At 37.5% G+C, this 17,851-nt stretch overlaps 1 protein-coding gene across 1 annotated transcript in view; it reads right to left on the reverse strand.

Moving 5' to 3' along the window:
• Positions 1-17,851, reverse strand: part of LOC124722947 (spectrin beta chain, non-erythrocytic 2) — a 315,201-nt gene that overhangs the window by 12,255 nt on the left and 285,095 nt on the right. The window contains exons 65-66 of the mRNA XM_047248111.1: positions 17,583-17,702; positions 13,670-13,792 (exon numbers count right to left, since the gene is read on the reverse strand). Coding sequence (XP_047104067.1) covers positions 13,670-13,792; positions 17,583-17,702 — 243 coding nt within the window. The remainder of the gene's footprint in view (positions 1-13,669; positions 13,793-17,582; positions 17,703-17,851) is intronic.

Consider the following 17,851-nt stretch of genomic DNA (forward strand, 5'->3'; position numbering starts at 1 on the left):
ATCCCTTCCTTTGGTCAAATTGTGCCACAAATTTCCCCAGTTCTACTCAGTACATCCTCATTAGTTACATGATCGACCCATCTAATCTTCAGCATTCTTCTGTAGCACCACATTTCGACAGCTTCTATTCTCTTTTTATCTAAACTGTTGATCATCCACGTTTCACCTCCTTACGTGGCTACACCACAGACAAATACCTTCAAAAAAGATTTCCTAACACTTAAATCTACATTTGATGTCAACAGCTTTCTCTTCTTCAGAAATGCTTTTCTTGCCATTGCCAGTCTACATTTTATATCCTCTGTACTTCAGTCATCATCATTTATTTTTTTGTGCAATAACAAAACTCTTCTACTACTTTAGGTGACTTGTTTCCTAATCTGATTCCCTTAGCATCACCTGATTTTGCTTTTGTTGATGATCATCTTATACCCTCCTTTCAAAACAGTGTCCATTCTGTTCAATTGCTCTTCCGAGTTCTTTGCTGTCTCTGACAGAATTGCAATGTCATTGGCAAACCTCAACACTTGTATTTCTTCTCCCTGAACTTTAAGCCCTACTCCAAATTTTTCTTTGGTTTCCTTTACTCCTTGTTCAATGTACACATTGAATAGCATTGGGGATAGGCTACAGCCCTGTCTCACTCCCTTCTTACCCACTGCTTCCCTTTCATGCCCTTTGACTCTTATTACTGCCCTTTGGTTACTGTACAAGTTGTAAACATCCTTTCATTCCCTGTATTTTACCGCTGCTACCTTCAGGATTTCAAAGAGAGTATTCCAGTCAACACTGTCAAAAGCTTTCTACAAGGCTACAAATGCTATAAATGTAGGTTTGCCTTTCCTTAACCTGTCTTCTAAGGTAAGTCGTAGAGTCAGTATTGACTCACGTGTTCCTATATTTCTCCGAAATCTAAATTGATCTTCCCTGAGGTCTGCTTCTACCAGTTTTTCCATTCATCTGTACAGAACTCTTGTTAGTATCTTGCAACCATGACTTATTAAACTGATAGATCAGTAGTTTTCACACCTGTCAGTAACTGCTTTCTTTGGAATTGGAATTACTACATTCTCCTTGAAGCCTGAGGGTATTTTGACTGTCTCAAACATCTTGCACACCAGATGGGGGAGTTTTGTCATGGCTGGCTTTCTTAAGGCTATCAGTAGCTCTGACAGTATGTTGTCTACTACCAGGGCCGTGTTTCAATTTAGATCTTTCAGAGCCTTGTCGAATTCTTCTCGCAGCCTCCTATCTCCCATCTCATTCTCTTCTACGCCCTCTTCCATTTCTATAATATTGCTTTCAAGTTCATCTCCCTTGTATAGATCCTCTGTATACTCCTTCCACCTTTCAGCTCGCTCTTATTTGCTTGGGACTGGTTTACCATCTGAGCTCTTGATATTCATACAGGTGCTTCTCTTTTGCCCAAAGGTATCTTTAATTTTCCTGTAGGTGGTATATATCTTTCCTCTAGGGAAATATGCTTCTAAATCCTTACACTTGTCCTCTAGTCATTCCTGCTTAGCAATTTTGCACTTCCTGTCGATCTCTTTTTTTAGATGCTTGTATTCCCTTTCACCTGCTTTATTTGCTGCATAATTTTCTCCTTTCATCAATTAAAGTCAGTATCTCTTATGTTATCCACGGATTCATACTAGTCCTTGTCTTTTTACCTATTTGATCTTCTGCTTCCTTCACTATTTCATCTGTTAAAGCTACCAATTCACCTTCTATCGTATTCCTTTCTGTTGTTCTAGCCAACCTTTGCCTGATGCTCCGTCCTGAAGCTCTCAACAACCTCTGGTTCTTTCAACTTTTCCAGGTCTCATCTCCTTAATTTCCTACCTTTTTCCAATGTCTTCAATTTTAATCTACAGTTCATAATCAATAAATTATGGCCAGAGTCCACATCTGAATCTGGTTCCTAAATCTCTATTTACACATTATATAATTAATCTGAAACCTTCCAGTGTCTCCAGATCTCTTTCATGTATACAACCTCCTTTATGGTTCTTAAACCAACTGTTAGCAATGATAAAATTATGCCCTGTGCAAAACTCTACCAGGCAGCTTCCTCTTTCATTCCTTTCCCCAAGTACACATTCACCTACTATTTTTCCTTCTCTTTCTTTTCCTATTATTGAATTTCAGTCCGCCATAACAATTGAATTTTCATCTCCTTCAACTACCCGAATAATTTCTTTTACCTCATCATACATATCTTCAGCCTCCTCTTCATCTGTGGAGCAAGTTGGCATGTAAACTTTTACTACTGTGGTAGGTGTGGGCTTTGTGTATACCTTTGCTATGATTATGCATTCACTATGCTGTTCATAGTTTCTTACCCGCATTACTATTTTCTATTCATTACTAAACCCACGTCTGCATTACCCTGTTTGACTTTGTATTTATAATCCTGTACCACCTGACCAGAACTCCCGTTCCTCCTGCCACCAAACTTCACTTATTTACACTCTATCTAACTTCAACCTATCCATTTCACTTTTAGTCCCCCTTAAACATCCCAACAACCACCACCATCCATTTCACTTTTCCAATTTTCTAACCTAATGCCCCAATTAAGGGATCTGAAATTCCACACTCCAATCCGTAGAATGCCACTTTCGTTTCTCCTGATGACATCCTCCTGAGCAGAGCCACAACTGAACACATTTCTTTAAAAATGGACATATTGCCAGTTTAAGTGACTGTCAGGTAATAAATTATTATATTGAAACATAGTTAAGTCATTAATCTTGTCATCTTAGACAGAGTTTGATAAAGGGATGTCAACTTGATATTATATACTATTTACTCTCATAAGACTACTCAATCATCTATCTCTAAAAATAAAGTTTTTAATGTACCTGAATTGTCAAAATGAGTATGTATCAACAATGTAATGTTTTACTGAATTACAAGAAACAGAAAAGACATATGAAATAAAATTCTGATATGATCATGTATATCTGAAACAATTGTGTTTAACATTAGCATCTTTCAGTAATGAAGTTGGGTGGTCTTAGGAGAGGGAAGGCATTGAGTCTTATATTCAGAAATGCCACTAGTAACAAAATATAGTTTTCACTGACAGAGAGAGTCAGAGGTCAGCTACAAACTAGTATAGTATGAGGTGACAAGCAGAGATTGAAATATTAACTGTATGAGTAGAAGGCAAAAATTAAACAGCCTTGCAGAGAAATGACACTGATATACAAAACTTTTTAGCATGTTGTGCTGTTTGAAGTGCCAATTTGATCTGCATTTTATAGCTGTCATGCAGTACATGTCGTTCAAATGGACAAACTGGAATACCATTCAATCATAAAATTCTTTGTTCCACATGAATTACTGCCATCAGAAAATTGTTCAAGGGGGAATTCTGAACTGTTAAGGAATATGTGGTCAATTTGAAACTTACTATAATTCTCTTGAAGCTAATAATATCTTCTCTCACATGATCAGCCAAGTGGTGGCCTCGTCTTGTCGCATTGTTTCAGGGAGTTTCATACCCATTATCTTGAGATGAAGTGATGGAATGGTGTGTTCCGAGTTCCTTATATAGCCATTGGACTGCTGACCTCTTCTGCAGCCAGGCCAATCGCGTGCTTCCTGAAGAGTGTGCCTCACCTGTGGTTGGGGAATGCAGTGCAGCTCGTGGTGGGGGAACAAGGTGCAGTTGTGGTGTGGGCGTCGAGTCCCAATGTCTGTACATGCTGTCCACAGATAATGACACCTTCAGAACAGAGTTTTTCTGTCATATTTTCACATCTGCAGAATTTCACATTGTGCTGAGTTGAAACCCACTATCCTGGTTTATTAGGTTGTTGGGCAGACCTATTTCTGTCACCTCTTTGACAACTGCATCCCAGAATCTGTTAGTGTTTCATAGCTTCTTCAGTCATTCAAAATCAAAGGTGTGTTCCCCACTGATTCTATACTCTGCCACTGTGGACTTGTCTGTCTGCCCTCGTTGAACGCTGCTAATGTGTTCCGTACAGTGTTATGAGGTACATCATCATGTCCATCTGATGTACTGCATCCTACATTTGACTCAATACTGTAAATACCCAGCCCTAACCAGTCTTTGGTCAAGCAAAGCGTGTTCTTAATTTTCCACGTTGCATGAACAATGGTCTTCATTTGACGCTTCCCCATTATTCTCATGATCTTGGCTGTCTGTGCCTGCATATGGCCAGAATGCCACATGTTTTGGTTCTTCTTCTGGTAGTTTGTCCTCCCCCCTCTTCTCAGTCTGTAAGGCACATCTTATTGGTGCCAAGTTTCCTGCAGGCAACCTCTTCCTGTTGCAGATGGGCCTGGCTCTATGTACTGACATGGTTACTTTCGAGTTGCATTGTGTTGGGTTGTAGCAACTCAGAGCATTAAGGAAAAGGTCTGTGTGAGTCTTTTTCCTGCAGAGCAAGTGTCTCAATGTGGCGTCCAGTCTTCTCTTGACAAAATATCTAAGAAGAGTAGGCTTAGATTCTCTTCTGTCATCATAGTGAATTTGATGCTGTTGTGTATATCACTGTGATGACACAGGAACTCTTACAAGTTCACTCTGCCTTTGGCCACACCACAAATATGTCATTTACATATCTGTAGAATTCCTTTGGTTCTAGGCAGGCAGTATTGAGTACTACATCCTTTAAGTGTCTCATGTATAGATTAGCCATACCTGGAGCTAATGGGGTACCCATAGCAACCCTATCTATTTGCTCATAGGATTTTCCACCACATCTGAAAAAGGCGATGGCTAGTACATATCAAAAGATTTTGACTGTCCTCATCAAACTGGTCCTCAAGTAAAACTAAGGAATCTTCCAGTGGTACACTGGTGAAACGTGATGCAATATAAATGCTGACTAGTGACTCCTCCTCATCCACAAGTAATCCTTGGAGCACTTTCACAAATTCTGTTGAGTTCTCAACGTGGTGTGGACAGTGACCCATGAGAGATGTTAGCAGCTGTGCTAGATGTTTGGCTGTCCCATATGTCAGCAAGTTTATGGCGTTTATTACGGGCTGCAGTGGAACTCCCTTCTTGAGTATTTTTGGAAGGGCATACAGTTGTGGTGGCGCTGGTACCCTGGCTTAAAGTCATCTGAAGGTGATCCTGTTCAGTCCTGAATTCCTGAGCAGATCGATTGTCTTCCATGCCATATATGTTGTTGCATCCTTCCCCAGTTGTTGAATGCCAGATCTTGCAATAAAGTGTCAATCTTCTGCCTGTAATCTTCTGACTTCAGTAACACAGTTACATTACCTTTGTATGCTGCGAAGACCACTATATCCTTGTCATCATGTAGGGACAGTAGCGCCCATAGTGCCCTGTGTTCCACTGCTGAAATGATGTTCTTCAGTATTCTTACTTTTTCAGGGGCTGTGCACGTCTCCCTTCTCACTTTTCCAGTGGCCTCCAATGGGTGTCCACAAACGACTTGCTTGACACTGCTGATGATGTCATGTTTCAGTATTGTTATTCAAACTGGAGCAACATTTAGGCCTTTCGACAGCACAGAAACTGTTGGCACATCCAGCTCTCTCCATGTCAGGAACACAACTTCGATTTTGAATAACTGCAGTGCCAACACATTCTGACACTCGATTGTCAAAAAGGTGATAGAAATATGTCCCAACAACAACCTAATAATCTGGGATATCGAGGTTCAATTCAGCACAGTGTGGGATTCTGCAATTGCAACACTAAAACAAGAATGGTCTATTATGAAGGCAGCAGTGTTCGCAGACAGAACGGACAGACACTGGGCCTTCGTGCCCAAACCACCGGTGCACTGCCCTCTTCCAGAAGCATATGTTTGGCCCAGCCACAGAAGAAGTCAGCAGTCCAGCGACTATATACATAAGTGGCACACAGCACCCTGACTCTTCTTCACCTGTAGATGACAAGTATAAAACTCATTGAAACATTGCAACAAGACATCGCCACCACTGAGCTGATCACTCAAGAAGATTTTATCATTGGAATATGCTGAGAAAGTCTGCACTCACATATCTCTTGGAGCTAGTACACATACAATGCATCCGAAAACTGTAATCAAAGATAAAAGGACACAAACAGTTGTTGATTGATTGAGAATTGAAGATATATATGAAATAGCTAATAATGCTGAAGGCCCATCAGAAGAGCTATTGTGGTATATTTGCATGAAGGATTTAGTGAGCAAAATATTTAGACAGTATAAATATGATAAAGTATTCTTCGTGGTATACAAATGATTTAAGGAGTAAACGCAACAACTCAATCTCTCTCTCTCTCTCTCTCTCTCTCTCTCTCTCTCTCTCTCTCTCTCTCTCTCTCTGGCAATATCAATGAGCATAAATTTAGTACATCATAATGGGTAGGAAAAACACAAAATAGGAGCCAACATACAACCATACTAAAAGTAAATTACAACACGTACTTTGACAGCTATGTGAAAATGCAACAACAACAACAACAAATGATACACATTGTTAACACAAACATCCAACAATTGAGGTATACAGGCAAAAATCCCAGGTTTGAGGCCCAGTCTGGCACACAGTTTTAATCTGCCAGTATGTTTCAACAGAAATAAAAACAGAAAGCTTCGATACCTCATTCAGTTTAACCTTTATTCAATGGTGGCTGCTGTGTAAGAGCACAAGAGCATGTGAACACACTTACTTTCAATACCTTGTGGATTTATTGATTATTTTTCTTTGAATGCTGTTAAACATAACACAGATGCTGCACCTGAAAGATACAGTACGTAAATCTTCCGCGCTACTGCTCCTCTAGACTCCGTGAAACTTGGCATCAGGGTCGCAAGCACACCTTCATTTGTGCATGTTTTAAGGAGCTTTCGGATATGTGCAAACTCACATGATGTAATTGCCTTATGGGCCAAATACATATGGATTTGATAACATAATGTGCACAGTTCATGGCATGAACAGCTAGCCCTTGTCACTACTCAACTAGAAGTTTACGTCAGTGCCAGCAGGTGGTAGCACACCGGCACAGTTCTATCCCTGTTTGCTTGGCATACATTCTGCTAGATGACAGCACACTCGCAAGATATGCTAATTCACTCACTATATACTGTAGTAAAATTAGATTGGACATCAGCATATGTTAAAGTTGTACTGACAGTAAACCTATTTTGTGGGTTTCTGAATGAGTTACAGTATACTAAGTTATGAATTTTATCACATGGTAATCCATTTGAGGCGCTGAGAATCATAAGGGCCTAAAGTATATCACTGTCGACTGTTAGACTGTAGCATTTATTCATGCTTCTGAAATCAGTTGAAATTATGGTGAGTCAGGTTTATATGTGCAGTAGGCCCACATTGTATATACGAAAAGTCATGACAAGCTGTCTTACTGGTTTCTCTGATATTCACTTAAATGTGGGATCAACAGCAGTGTGCTTTAGGCCCTTATGGATCTCAGCACCTGATTTGTATTCTAGTCAAGTGACCATGTTGGTAGACATTACTACTCGAATTTAATCATTTCCACAAATGGCACTTTGTGTTTGGAGTTGGTTGTTTACTGTGCAAAAATCGGTTTTCATGTGCAGCGTAAACCTGAACTACGTTGAATCTATTTTAAATGCTAACGCAAAAATATAGCTTTGAGGAATGGTCGTGAGTTGTGCTTGGGTAGCTCAGTCGGTAGAGCACTTTCCCATGAAAGGCAAAGGTCCCAAGTTCAAATCTCGGTCCAGCACACAGCTTTAATCTGCCAGGAAATTTCATATCAGTGCACACACTGCTGCAGAGCGAAAATCTCACTCTGGGAACAGAAAAGTAGATTACCAGGAAAAGTTATCTGCAGAAGAACTAGGGCCTCCAAGAACAGATCCTTTGATTGACAGAGTTATGAAATCAAATAAGTGTGACTATTGGCGAACATTTAACACGGAAGTGTACAGTTAGCACAAATTGTGTGGGTGCAGCATGAGAATATCTGATTTTCAGCCCAGAAGTAAATTCATGAACTAATACATCTGTTAGGGATCTTGTACATTTGTCTGAAAAAATGGAAAATCATGAAAACTCCCTCTTACACAAAAATGCAAACTGGAGAGTTGTGAAAGCTTACAAATTATTTCTTTATTGGCCTAAGCTGTACTTAATTATGTACAAAACAACAAAATTCATGAAAACAATTCTTTCTTTTGTCATATAAGTTATGCATATTATTATTATTATTATTATTATTATTATTATTATTATTACTACAACAACAACAACAACAACAACCACTACTGCTACTACTACTGTTGTTGTTGTTGTTGTTATTATAATTATTGACAGTGGGTGTAGCTGGATAAACTTGTTGATAAGCATAACTGTTCTACAGCTGATGCTATTAATTTCACACTCTCAAAATTGTCTGTATTTAAAAATCTGTGAACACTCAGAATGTATACTGACGATCCGTCACGGTCTTTGTTTATTATGTAACTTTCTATAACAAAGTTCACAAATACTCAAAACTTCAGATGAATTATTACTTCATTTCAAGTTATCATTAAACATCTTTAGTGATATATTTGCGCACATGTGGATGACCACGGCAGACGTTATGATCAAGGACAAGGAAAATAAATAATAGACTCATCAGCTTACAGGGCAAAATAATTTACTGGTATTATAATAGAAATATCTGTAGTCATATTTTCATTCATTCTTATATCAGGGGAATTTGTTGCTGAGTGGTAATACTGAATACCTCATGCAAAAATGATCAATCTCTAATATGCGAATCCTCCACATTTATTAAAATATGTTTATAGAATTTGTACAGGGTTTCAGGATCTCAATGGCAAACTGTAAGGGACAATAGGTCACACATGGGGGCACTTTTTATTAGGGAACACATCCTTTCAAAGCCACTGATTGTCAGTTATGCACATGAATGAAGCATATTGGCCATAGTATGCAGTGGACTGTAACCACTTTGTGATTACATAGTTAATCAGTAAGTATGTAAATAAGTTATTTAGTTAGTTAGTTGGCCTCCTTTTAAGCCTTCAGGTTACATTACTAATAATAGTTGTTTACACATGAGTTTGTGGATCTATTGTAGGCTATGAATTCTTTATGCTCTGTGGCATATATCTGTGTTATAGTAAAAAAATTGACAACAATATCAATTACCTATGCAGAGACTTTCAAATCACAGTAATACTGAAAGATTTTAGATGCCACTGACATACCAGGGTTCTTGGTACTGATCATTATAGTGGCCGAGTGATGCAATGTGTGAAGTACAAACACAAGGTTTTTAGGATTATATTACAGAGAGGTTTAGCAATGTGTGTGTTGTTGAACATGGTACCATCACACATCATTAGCTGTTCGAAGGGTATTGCAATACTATAACCTACAATAACTGTGCTACCTTCAAAAGCTGCATTCAATAGGACATCCCTTAACTTGGCACCTAATATTGAATTTGTGTAGTGCTTTCTTCATGGAAACACTACTGACACTGCCTTACACACATATAAGGCCTATCTCACACAAGCAAATTATAGTAACAATTGAAGTCACTTATGGAACTATGAGAATTAACACACATTGCTGTTAGATTTCACGAAAAAGTTTTCCCATGAATGTGTATGCAGGAATAGTGGTTAAAAGTCTTCCAGGTCTTGTACTTCTCCTAGCAACTTTCCATAGAATCTATGACAATATTTATGGAATTTCTGGATTAGATTAGTTTTTCGTTCCATAGATCCGTGCTGAGGAGATCCTCGTGGATGTGGAACATGTCATTTTTTAAGCTGAAATAACAATACTAATAGTACGAATATATACAATACAGTATTGTACGAATATATACAATACATCATTAGTTTCTATTAAAAAATTCATCAATGGAGTAGAAGGAGTTGGCCACTAGTAAGTCTTTCAGGCTCCTTTTAAACTGATCTTTATTTGCAACTACATTTTTATATGTTTGCTGGCAAATTACTGAAGATAAGTGTTCCTGAGTAGTGGACCCCTTTTTGAACTAAAGTAAGTGCTTTTAAGTCCTTGTGCACATAATTTTTGTTCCTGGTGTTGTATGTATGAACTGAGCTGTGTGTTGGAACAAGAGATATATTATTTAGGACAAATGTCATTAAGGAATAAATATACTGAGAGGCAGTAGTTAGTATACCCAGTTCTTTGAAGAGATTTCTGCAGGACATCTGTGAATTTACTCCACAAATAATACGTATTACACACTTTTGGACTCTGAAAACTTTTGTTTGACTTGAAGAGTTACCTCAAAATATCATACCATATGACATTATGGAATGGAAGTAGGCAAAGTATGCAAGCTTTTTCATTTTTAAGTCATCTATGTCTGCTAACACTTGAATTGCAAATACAGATTTGTTAAGGCGTTTCTGCAGTTCTGTGGTGTGCTCCTCCCAACTGAATTTATTATCAAGTTGCAATCCCAGGAATTTAAAACTATCTACCTTTTCTATCTGCTCTACTTCATACTTTATGCATATGCTGGATGGAAACTTCTTACAGGTTCTGATTTGTATATAGTGAGTCTTTTCAAAGTTTAGTGTCAGTGAGTTGGCTTTAAACTATTTATTAATATCCATGAAAATATCATTAGCAGATCTTTCTAGAACTACACTCGACATGCTATTTATTGCAATACTTGTGTCATCTGCAAACAAAACGAACTCTGCTTCTGGCAGTGTAACTGATGAGAGATCATTAATGTACACGAGAAAAAGCAATGGCCCTAAGATGGATCCTTGTGGGACTCCACATGTAATTTCTTCCCATTCTGATGATGACTGATGACTTAATTCACTAGTCCCTTGCACTGACACCCTTTGTTTCCTGTTCGTGAGGTATGACTTGAACCATTTTGCAGCACTGCCTGTGATACCATAGAATTCTAATTTATTTCAAAGGATGTGGTTCACACAATCAAATGCCTTTGACAAATCACAGAAAATACCTGCTGATTGTAATTTGTTATTTAATTAATTAAGTACATTTTCACTGCAGGTGTAAATAGCCTTCTTGATATCAGAACCCTTCAGAAATCCAAACTGTGTTCTTGATAATATGTTATTTGTGGTCAGACAGTTGAGAAGCTGCCTGTACATTACTTTTTCTAAAATTTTTGAGAATGCTGGCAAAAGTGAAATTGGTCTGTAGTTCGGTGGTATCTCTTTATCCCCTTTCTTGAATAGAGGCTTAACATCTGCATATTTTAGCCAGTCAGGAAATGTCCCAGTTATAATTGACTGGTTACACAAGTAACTTAAAATTGTACTAAATTCACAAGAACATGCCTTAATTAACTTTGTTGATATTTCATCGTAACCACTAGAATGCTTTGTTTTTAAAGATTTTATTATGAAAGTTATTTCTTTTGGTGAAGTGAGTGACATACTCATGTACCTGAAGCTATTTGTAAAGGCTAGTTTCAGATATTCAAAGGCATTATTTACTGATCCTGACAATCCCATTCTATCAGCAACAGATATAAAGTACTTGTTAAATAGATTTGCCACACTATGCCCATCGGTTACTAACATGTCATCTACCCTTAATGCTATTTGCTCCTGTTCCTTTCTGATTCTACCAGTCTCCTCTTTCACTATATCGCATATTGTTTTTATTTTATTCCCTGACATTGCTATCTTCTTCTCGTAGTGCATTTGTTTAGATGTCTGAATTACTTTTGTTAATATTTTACAGTATTCCTTGTATTTAGCTAAATCATCACCATTGGAGCTAGTCTTGGTCGACAGATACATTTTCCTTTTTGCCTTACAGGAAATCTTTATTCCTTGTGTATTCCATGGTTTTATTATAGACTTCTGTTTAATTTGAGTAACTTTTAGAGGAAAACAGTTTTCAAACATGGTACTGACATTGTTCATTCATGTCATGAGCACTATAAACATCTTTCCAGTTCATATCTTTGAGCAGTTTTCTAAAACACTCAATTTTTGGTTGAGTGACTACTCTCCTGTACTCCGATCTAGCGGTCTTGATAATCTGCTTAGAATTTACAACTAAAACAAGTCCATTTATTACAGGTTTTATGATATTATTTTGTTCATTTCATTTGTCTATAAAAATGTTATCAATGGCTGTCCTTGAGGATTTAGTGATCTAGTTGGAAAGTTGACAGTGTGAGTTAGATTGAAAGACAACATTACTAACTGCAGTAAATGTTTACTGGAAGATTGCATTAAATCCTGAAATGTCTAACATATCTATACCAGTCATCACTTGATGTTCAGAGGGGCAGATTATGTCAATTTGGTTAGATGAATTCATTTCATCAATACAAATGAGTAGTTCATCAACTTTATTCCTGAGTCCCGGAATAAAACTGATACTGCATACTAATGAGATTATAACTGCTTTGGTGGTGATGAACTGGCAGTTTCTGATTACTTTCTGTTAAACATTGTTTAAATGGAGGCTGTATGCTGGATACCTGTATTTCTGCTAGCAGCTTTCCACAAGATTCTACGCACAACATTTATGGATTTCTGGATACTGTGTCCAACAACCTCTGATTCCGACATGATAGAGAGCATTTCAGAGTTGTTATACATGCACAGATAACTTTTAAATTTGGGAAACTTTGTATATGCCAATCAGGGAGTGTTGTGCAGTTAGTTCTCACCAATTTTAACACCCTCTCGATTTTATATTTGAGGCGTGTCAAATGGGTGGTTTATGTAGCAGCTACTGCCATTAGAGCTGAGCTGATTTCTGAAGTTAGTGATTTATTTCATGATGTAAAACAGAATCCCGTCCAGGTCAACACTTTTTGGTAATAATTACTGCAAACATATCGAGCATGAAATGAGGCACAGAGTACTCTAATGCAGGACAGTTACGACTTCACATTTCATCAGCAACAAGATGATTACACTTTGGATAAACATTGGACATGGATGGGGAAGGAAAGTGGGCAATCTCTTTTTAAAAGGAATCATCCTGGCATATGTATCAAACAATTTAGAGATTTTATGAAAATCTAAATCTGAAGGCCAGATGTGGGTTTGAATCCCACTCCTTCAAAATGTACGTCCTGTGTCTTAACCATCATACCACCTCATTCTGTCCAGGACAGACTTTTAGACTACTAGTTACAAATTCATTCAAACTTGTCCTGAATATAAAGTAGTTTGTGTACAATTGTTGTAACTCTTTCTCAGACTCCCACTCATGCATCACATGCACAACTCCTGAGCGATGGGTTGAAAAAAGATTACGTTTCTTAACAGAAAATAATCTCCCATATGTGACCTAATTTTTTCTCAAATTTTACCAGTGAGGTCCTGAAACATGCTGTGTATTCACCAATGCTTAACACATAACAAATACATAAACAAATACCATCAACATGAATGACCAGCTCTGCCTCATTACCAGATTCAATCAAGACAATGCCGCCAGGTTTATTAAGACAACTGGGAGATGTCATGTAATACTTAATCTTGTTACTGCTTCAGTCAGTTGTAGCTGATACTGATTACATTAGTACATACTGATTTAAAATTAGTACATTCATTACACCTTTAAGCTTTCAAAATACACTATACATTGACAGTAAACACTAAGAACCACATGGACAATTTATACAGGGGTCAGGATATGGTCCAATAAGTGTACTAACCCTGGTGGTGGAAACCTGTGTGCTCCTGTTGCCAATGATCCTGGGGAATCTCTCCACGTCCAGCTGAAGTTGACAAAAATGTCCTATGTGGGGGTGCAGAGGAGGGCAGAGGGGGAGGTAGCTCTACAAGACAAATACAACACATCACACAACATGCAACAACACAAAAGCATGAAATTATTTGCACCTACGGATAAACAGATAACAACAAGACACACAAAAGAAAAAGCAAAAAGCTGACATGTCAGTGCTATTATGGAACCAATCATTTATTAATAGATTAAAGCAAATTATTTTAGGTTTTGTATGCAGATTATCAAAGATATTTTTTAGTTTAATATTAATGTCCTAATCTACTTTGATGTTTCCTGGAACAAAAGTGATCATTATATTGTTAGGATTTACACCCCATCATCACTCCATAATGGGAAGACTCAACATTTCAAGACTGTAGGTAACCATAACAATTCGACAAAATTTACGGTTAGATGAATAGTCTGGGAAATTAGCATTTATTAACACATCAATTTCATACGGACATTGTAGCAATAGCAAACGAATCTTACAAGTTCAAAGTTTGAGCGAAAGATAACAATCCTGTTGCTACAAATCTTATGGCCTAATCTGTAGTATTTCCTCACGATCCTCTTCAGTACTTTGCTCTTGAATATTGGATATCCATCTAATTTAGAGGTTCTACTTTTGTTAAAGTGAAATTCTAGAAAAGCTATCGCACAAAAATTATTTTTCATGAAGGGTTTTGTTAAGGAGTATATGTTGAAAGCTACCAAAAATGTTTTAAATTTAGATTTGAGTTTCTGTAAATATTTAGGACTTTCAGGACACACTGATTTCTGTCAACAGCTTGTTGCCACAGTCCATCTCCAAACAGAAGTTGTGTGTTTAAGCAAGCAACTACACACAGCAATCACTTGTAGTAACATGAAATCAAGAAGAAAATATTCCTTCATGGTAGCCAAAAATTGTGAAGCCATGGCCAGAATACATAATTTCTTTTAAATTTTTAGGTCAATGCACTGTATGTAATGTCGTCGTCCCCCCCTCCCCACCGCAAGCAAAATTTTAAAAGGGCTGCTCAAAATACCCATCTACAGGTGCCATAATCTCTTTACTAAAATCATAAATATTTTCTGGCAAAAAATGGGGATGCTCCAACAACACACACTTCAGATTCCTCATTGTTCTCACTGTTAAAGCACCTTCGAGGGAAGGTTCATTATCCTTACAGAGGATTTTTTTTCCGTTTGCAATCCAGAAGACACCAGATTTTTTTTTTCATCAAGTTGGTAGAAAAAATTTGCACAATTGTCATCAATTAATATTGGATGCTTAACAAGGTAATCAACAAGAGGAATCCCTTTCACACCCCCATGAAATATTCCGCAAATCCATTACAACATACAAAAATATTGCTATTCATTTTTACAATTACTATTGGCCAGCATGTAACAAATGTGGCATGCATGTTGCACAAACCTATCTCTAAGTAATCTTTCATGTGAAATGTACCATTTAATTTTTCTGTTATACCTACAGTATCAGGTAACTCTCACAGATTTAACTGCCAGTCATCCAGTATCATATTTTGCAGTTTCTTTTCTTGGTGTTTTCATCTATGTTGCAGTTCTGGGAAGTTCTGCACATAGGATACATTCGAAAGAGCTATAGCTGCATCTGAATTTAGCTGCCTCTTTCTTAACAGCTGAAAATTTAGCAGCAGATTCCTAACAAATCTTTACATGAATTTTTGTAGGTGGTAAATCATCCAAAACAATAATTTCTTCGTGACACATGAACCAAACACACACAGTGTTACTACTTTGAACAGCCACAATATCAAAACTAATTAATGGCTCAAATGAAACTTGGTTTATGTTATTCTGCATCATGCACCAATGTAACAAAAGCCAAATTTCATTGGTATCAATGTTACATCTGTACTAGACAGAGAAAGTTCCTTCTTGCAGTCATAATTTGTTTCTGTTCTTCCACTATATGTATAAAGCTTAGGTTTGTTGTGAAGAATGCAACCACTCAGAAAACAATTATTGTTAGTCAAGACATTTGTATTTGGCACTTGAACTTTTACAATTTTTTACTTCAAAACTCCACCCTGAGTGTCTGTAACCAATAACATCATGATAGAGCTCTCATTCTAACAAAGAAATCTCTATAACAGCAAGCAACATGTATGGCTACTCTACAGAGTGCCTTACCGATTGTTGCGTCTCAATCAAAGTTCAATACACCATACTTGACATACTGACATATTCTCAGGAAATGACTTAAAATTAGTATTTTCTATCCATCCATAACTCCAATATCTTATGAGTCAAGTTTTAACTGCAAGGTTGAAGGGTTGAAAATAGAGAAACTGCTAATAAATGCATGGCATGGAACACTCTTCACTGTAAGATATATAAGTGAACCCACCACCTCTGTTGCTGTTAAGAAAATGCTATAATTTTCACTATCAGTTGAGCTCACTGAACGCTATCAGATAATAAGTCCCTGGGACCTTGCAGGAGTGCTTTGACACATATCAAATCAATTTCAGTAGCATGCAAGCTCTCTATACCTAACTTCAAAATATAATGATATTAGGTACCATGGCATATTGAAAGGTAATGCCTCCAAATTTTTCATGTGAACACTTTTTAAATGAAACAAATATTATTAATATTCTCCATATTTATTCATGTCTACATATTTATTTCTAAACATAGTCACCTGGATGACAAACACATTTCTCCCAACCAGAGAGCAGTTTGTTGATACCGTCCCTTTGCATGTTTGACTTCGTTGACAGAGCCATAACCTCATCTATGCTTGCACTGCTTCATCACTATCAAAGTGAAGCCTTTAAAGGTGTTTTTGAAGTTTTGAAAACATGAAAATTGGATGGGGTCAAGGCGGAACTGGATGGAGGATGATCGATGACAGTGAATCCAAGGCGTCGGAATGTTGCAGATGTCACTGTGATCAGGTATGTCTGGCATTTTCATGTTGAAGGAGTATGTGTTCCATGGTTGACGAACTCTTTGAATTTGAAAATCAACTACAGCACACTGTTCCTCACACACTGACATAGTTATGTTACCAATTACTATTTGGAGCCCTACAGCAGCAGAGCTCTGCAAACAAGTAGACATGAGGAATGAATATCTTGAATGTTACATTCAGGGGCATTACTTTTGTACACATCCTCATACAAATACCATTGTAACACAACTGCTATTATTTCACTCACAACAGCAGACAGTAAGATTTAGCAGCTTTACCTGAACAGAAATTTATTCTCTTCAGCCTCTTAATATTTTATGGTTTCCTGCTTTGACATGGCTTTTCTTTCAACCCTTCTCCTCTATGAGGAACCATTTTGGGTGCACAAGAAGGCCTCGTACAGATTTGCTTCCCAAGTTAAATCCACCAACACCCAACCCCACACCAGGCACACAAGCACAACCCTCTTCTTCTGAACTTTTCAAACACTTTCCTCTTAATCAAGCAACACTTGCAGTCCTGAGAAAATATATGTAGCAAATAATGGCTAGACCACAGCATATGAGGAAATTTCTGGATGAATTTTCTTATCCTGTAGTCACATGTTTGCTGAATTGCTTTTTGTTAAAGGTTACAGCCTTTCAAATGTCCTTGCACAGAATGGTGGACAGTAGTTATTTGTTTATGACAGATTCCTTCAGCTCAATGAAAAAAATCAACCAGACTAATGAATCAATATCTAAAAAGGTATCTCTGTCACAAGTAATCTGACAGTTTTACTTACCTACCAAATTATCAAGCAATTTTAAACAACTTCAACAAGCCAGCTGTATCTCAAATCATAATATCTCACAAAAGAAAAACCACACAGCTGATATGCAATACATACCTAACTGGCTGTCAGGATGACTGCGACGCCACGAATCTGCTGGAGGAACACCATTCTGATGAAGCTGCTCTTCACGTGATGTTGGTTGATACGAATGTGGTCGGCCTGTGTCCATTACACCTGGCCAACCAAATATGTATGTAAGCCAGTTTAACAGGAGCAAAAGTTTTACTTTACTGGAGTTGGAGAAAATAGAAGCAGAAGTGTAGAGTAAAGCACAAATAAGAGTGGGTAGAATGGGGAGAGACAATGTGAGGGGTGAGAGAAAG

This window comes from Schistocerca piceifrons, chromosome X, assembly GCF_021461385.2.
Source record: "Schistocerca piceifrons isolate TAMUIC-IGC-003096 chromosome X, iqSchPice1.1, whole genome shotgun sequence".
In the NCBI taxonomy this organism is placed as follows: domain Eukaryota; kingdom Metazoa; phylum Arthropoda; class Insecta; order Orthoptera; family Acrididae; genus Schistocerca; species Schistocerca piceifrons.